Raw genomic sequence first — 5,443 nt, forward strand, 5'->3', positions numbered from 1 at the left:
TCCCCTCCTCCTTCCCAGATCTCCCTCTATCTTCCTGTCTCCACCTATATCCTTCCTTTGTCCCACCCCCGACATCAGTCTGAAGAAGGGTCTCGACCCGAAACGTCACCCATTCCTTCTCTCCCGAGATGCTGCCTGACCTGCTGAGTTACTCCAGCATTTTGTGAATAAACCAGTTGGTCCCGTTTCCCTTCAGCCTCTCAGCGGGACCCGAGCGGTTCACACACACGCCCACTCTCGGATGTGACGAGCCCGTCTCTTTCCCCGGGACACTTTCGCTTTGGCTGAAGTCGCGGCGCGGCCGCTTCCCCCGGGCAGACGGAACCGGAGACTTCCCGCGGCGGCGAGAAGAGAGGAAAGGGATCGGGACCGACTTCACACTCGGTCTGATGTAAAGAACAGAGAGGCCAGAAGCACTTTCCCTCGGAGAGCAGAGTGTGGGTCAGGTGTATCGGCGCTGAGAGAGTCGCCACCAACCAAGCGGCCGTGAGCCGGCTCTCCGCACTGTCCCCGTGAGATGTGGCTTCACCGCAGTTGGGTGAGTGGAGGGGCGGCTTTAACACAATCTCTGTCCGTGGCTCCGAGGGTGAGCGCTGAAAGGCGCAGTGTTAGTATAACCCGGATAATATGCAACCCCCAGACATGCACAGACACAGTCACGTCCCCCTCCCCACCCCGTCCCCTGCCCAGACTGAGCCTCCCCCACAACACCTGCGACCCCCTGATGTGAACCTGCGAAGCTCTGAGCCGCAGCGCCGCTTGTTCTCTCCCATCGCGGATTTCCCCGTCGCTGCTGCGGGACTCTCCCACTTTCACATTCTTTACTTCAGAACGGAGACCGCTCTCTCCCGACACCTTCCAAATTTCCAGCGCAATCATTTCACTTTTCAAACATCACCTATTTTCGGATTGTATCATATTAAAGCGGGCAGCATGGCAGAGACAGCTCGCAGAATCCACCGTCAGCGATCAGGGAACGTTTTCGCTGCTGATTCTGGTCTCAGATCGGTGCTTTACTCAGTGTGGGTTGAAGATGGCTTTGGGCAGTGTCTGCAGAGTTTGCATTGTGTGGGTGTTGTTGTCCGGGACCCTGAGCATGGGCTGTGAGAGGCTGCAGTTACTGCAAGTTCTCAACACGGATACTCTGGGCAAACTGAATGAAATGGTGAGTTGAACCGGCTTCCAGAGACGGAGATTTGTTGTTATAAAGTCAGTGATTACCTGGAGCCTGTTCTCCCGTATTTCTCTGCTTGTGGTTGTTTATATTCTGCTCTCTGTATCTCCCCCTTCGCTCTCCCCGTTGTACTTGAGTTTTGCTTGATTGCCTTTGCAACAGGATTATCCGATTCGAATGGATAGCAAGGGAAGATTTGGGGCTGTGAGTAACGTTGACATCTTGTGTTTCAGGGTGGCCACCTACCCCGACAGTGTTGGACTGAGCGGCGGTCGCTGAAAACCAAGCCCTTGGACCTAGTGAAACTGTCCATGGGGGATGAGGTGAGTAAACTCGGCATTTTACTTAAACGTAGTTCACACAAGATCTTAAGTTTCTGCTGTGCACTCTTATTCCCTCTCTTCCTGGAATACCTTTTCCAGTTATCTCACTCACCAATTTAGTTTACCACTTGATTTGATCTCCTGGGAATACTCTCCTCCTCTCAAATCATCTCTCAACCTGTGTCCACCATAGGCGATATCACCAATGACACCTCTCTAACATGCTGATGACAGAGAGCAGTGAGGGATGCTGAGGTTCACCACTGGTCTGGTTAAATACTTCCAAATCTCAGCATGTCTACTGTGTTCAAGGAGGAGAAAGCACAGGTGGACCAAGGAGAGGTGTACAACATTATGTGTCTTGGATAGGGTAGACAGCATTTTACATTTCCCCTATAGCAGAAATATCTGTAACACGAGGCCATAAGTTTGAAGAAAAATGTCAGAGTTTAGATTGCTTGGAAAGGAAACAATTGTCCAGTCTATAGCTGGAGTGCACTGCCGTGTGCAGTACTTGGATTGCCTGCACATTGAAGGCTATGATGTTGGTCTGCCTTGATAGACAATGGAAGGAGTGAAAGAACACCCCAGGGACTGCAGATTCTGGTTTAAAAAAAGACAAAAAAGTGCTGGAGTAATTAAGCAGATCAGGCTGACTTACCTCAGAACTTTGTGTCTTTTGCTTTATACAATGTGACATAGAGAGCTGAAAGACTATATTTGTAACTCCAACATCCTCTGGGTTTTTTTTACTTGCCAAATTTTGGCTCAAGTTTTGAAGTGTGGAATGTGTTGAATTCTTGCTTTTATTATTATGGGGTGTTTGTTACACATCTGCTAGCTGAAAGTCCTGATATGATGAAAATTTTGTCAAATTACAAGATTCTTGCTCCCTCCTTTAATCATTCTAAGTCCCCCATCACCAAACCTATACACCTTAGTGTGCATTCCTGGACCTGCAGATTCAATTCAACTGGATCTGACCTTCTCTCAGTTCTGTGTGGTTAGCAAACCTTCAGTTGAGAATTAATTGTTTGAAAATTATGCCTTATTGCGACATCCTATTCTAACCTGATTTGATCCAGGATCTGTCTAATGTCACCATTTATGTTTTGCACAGGCCCAGGACAGGATCCAGATTGTCCATCAAACACTGCATCACCTCCGTAGGATCTACAGCATGAACCTGAGCTCAGTAACGTGGGTCCAGGCCAGAGTGGAGCACTTCAGGCTTCTCTTGGATCGGCAGCTGAGAGAGCTGGAAGTCTGTGTCAGGAAACCAAGGACACGGTCCAGGGCAAGGAAGAATGCCACAGTTCTTAAATACTTCAGGAAACTGAGAAAGTTTCTGAAACAGAAGGTGAGCTAATTGACATGAAGCGATGTGAATACTAACAGATTTTGCAGACATATTATTTCTGTTCATTATCTAATAAATTTTGTTGATATTTTCCCTTTTTCAGGGATTCAGTGACTGTGCCTGGGAAATAACCCGCGCTGAGACCAGGGCACATTTACAACAGCTCCTTCTCATCATGGCAACAATCAGCAGGGATAACTGAGAATATTTCAGAGACTGAATCAAAAGAGACTAAAATTGATGACGTTAATATACCTTTTTGTTACAGAGAAAAAATGTCTTATCATATTAATATTACATTCCAGAAGCAAAATCTATCAATTGCTGGAAGGACAAAAAGTGCCGGAGTAACTCAGCAGATCTGTAGAATATGGTTAGGTGATGTTTCGAATTGTCTCCCTTCTTTAGACTTCTTGTGCTGGAAACGTGATAAATGAAATGGAAAACCTTCAAACAATTCAGTATGTGTGGAGTGGAAAACTGAGTTATCCCAAATCAGATAAACTAGCATCATGAATGCTCAAGAACCAGAAATGTTAACATTTTAAAAAACTAATTAATTGTTTGTATTCCTTCACAAACATTAGCTACATTCTCTCCCCTCAGCTTTTGTCTGAACTGTGGTGCATGTCCAGCATTTTACAATGTGTTATTCTGTTATTTTGACTTGATTGAGAGTCATGGAGAACAAAGAACATTTGGATATTTCTGTGTGTTTAAGTGTTGATTTAATTTATTGATATTTATTTTTGTGCCATTATCCTGTGGTGAACTGTGAATCCGGTGAATGATCCTCTCTTTCAAAGACTGACAAATTCAGTGAATTCATTCAATATATTTAGTGAATAAATTAATTTCAGTTTATTTATATTTGCACTGATATTTTTAAGCATATATATATGCAGGTCAAAATCTTTGTTAATTTATTGTATTTTAGAGATAAGCAGTGAATATCTTTTCAAAAATAAAATATTTTTTTATTAAAGTGGATGTGTTTTGTGTTTTCATTATTGCATATTTTTAGCATTGTATTTATTTTTGCCAATCTAGCTAATGAATGCGAATTTGCGCATTTCCAGACAAGATCCTCAAATATATTTTTCCCTCTGTAATTTCACACTGCATAGACAAAGTATGTCAATACAATTTGAAATGTGTGAATGAATGAATGAATGAATGATACTTTATTCTCACATGTGACAAGTCACAGTAATATTCTTTGTTTGCATACCCAAGGTATGCAAAGAGTCTCCACATAAGGGGCAAATTTGCATAAAGGTTGCTGACAAAGTGGTAAAGAAGAGGTTTAGTCCCTTTGCTCTCGTTGGATATGATGCCAAGATTGGCAGGAGGGTGGGATCTCCTGCAGGACAGAGGAAGATGAGTGGTTACAAGTTGGTATGGAGGGTGATGAGAGAACGTTTAGTGGACAGAGTAGGCAGGAGAAAGGCAGGGAGTGAGTAAGGATTTGAGGTTAAAATTTGACTTATTTCTCATGCAGGAGGCCTGACAGTTAAGGTAGATGAGCTTTGGGCATGGATAGGTACATACAACTGGGACATTGTAGCTATTATGGAAACCTGGTTAAGCGTGGGGCAGGACTGTCTACTCAATTTTCCATGCTACAGGTGCTTCAGATGAGGTTAAAAGTGGAGGGGGTGTTGCATTATTGGTGAAGAGGATGTCACGGCAGTGATCAGAGGTGGCATTATAGGCAGTTTGTCAGTGAGGCGATGTGGGTGAAGCAGAGGAAGAAGAAAGGGATGATCCCCTTGTTCGGAGTGTACTGTAGGCTCACACATAGTTACTGTGAATTAGACGATCAAATATGTCAGGAGGTGGCAGGCAGCTGCAGGTCTAATAAGGTTGTCGTAGTAAGGGCTTTTATCTTTCCCAATATTGACTGGGAATGTGAGAGTGTAACAGGTTTGAATTTTTCAAAATTTGTCAAATGTCTTCAGGAACATTTCCTGCAGCAATATGTTTAATAAATTTCCTCCGGATTTGATCCTAACTATGGGTAATGTCTACAAAGAGTTGGCTTGTTCTCCCCATGATCTGCGTGGGTTTTCTTTGGGTGCTCCGGTTTCCTCCCACAGAGGTGTGCAGGTTTACAGGTTAATTTGGCTTTGATAAAAATTGTAATTTATCACTGGTGTGTAGGATAGTGCTCATGTACGAGGATTGTTGGTTGGTGTGGACTCGGTGCACAGAAAGGCATGTTTCAGCGCTGTACCTCCAAACTAAACTAAACATGCACATTAGTGAAGGGGAAGACAGGTGAGTGTAAGGAAGCTTGGATGATGCGGAAAATTGATGCACTGGTCAAGAGTAAGGAGGAATGGGGCAGGTATAAGCAGCTGGGATCGAGTGTATCCTTGGAGAAGTTTCAGGAATAAGAAAAAAAAAGGAAATCAGGGAATTAAGATTAATCCTAAGAGATTTTGTAAGTACACAAAGAGAAAAAGACTAACCAGGGGGAGAATGGAACTCCTCAGGAATCAAAGCAGTCAACTCTGTGGGGAGCCACATGAGATGGGCAGGGTCTTCAATTAATATTGCTCCTCTGTTTTTACCATGAAGAAA

At 44.0% G+C, this 5,443-nt stretch overlaps 1 protein-coding gene across 1 annotated transcript; it reads left to right on the top strand.

Moving 5' to 3' along the window:
• The first annotated feature begins 295 nt into the window (after window positions 1–295).
• On the top strand, window positions 296–3,323 carry LOC144607728 (interferon a3-like). Its single transcript, XM_078424764.1, has 4 exons — window positions 296–538; window positions 1,408–1,497; window positions 2,618–2,857; window positions 2,961–3,323. Exons 1-4 carry the CDS (start codon window positions 518–520, stop codon window positions 3,057–3,059), a joined length of 450 nt encoding a protein of 149 aa, XP_078280890.1. The 5' UTR covers window positions 296–517; the 3' UTR covers window positions 3,060–3,323.
• The last annotated feature ends 2,120 nt before the right edge of the window (window positions 3,324–5,443 follow it).

This window comes from Rhinoraja longicauda, chromosome 29 (genome assembly GCF_053455715.1).
Source record: "Rhinoraja longicauda isolate Sanriku21f chromosome 29, sRhiLon1.1, whole genome shotgun sequence".
Taxonomy (NCBI): domain Eukaryota; kingdom Metazoa; phylum Chordata; class Chondrichthyes; order Rajiformes; family Arhynchobatidae; genus Rhinoraja; species Rhinoraja longicauda.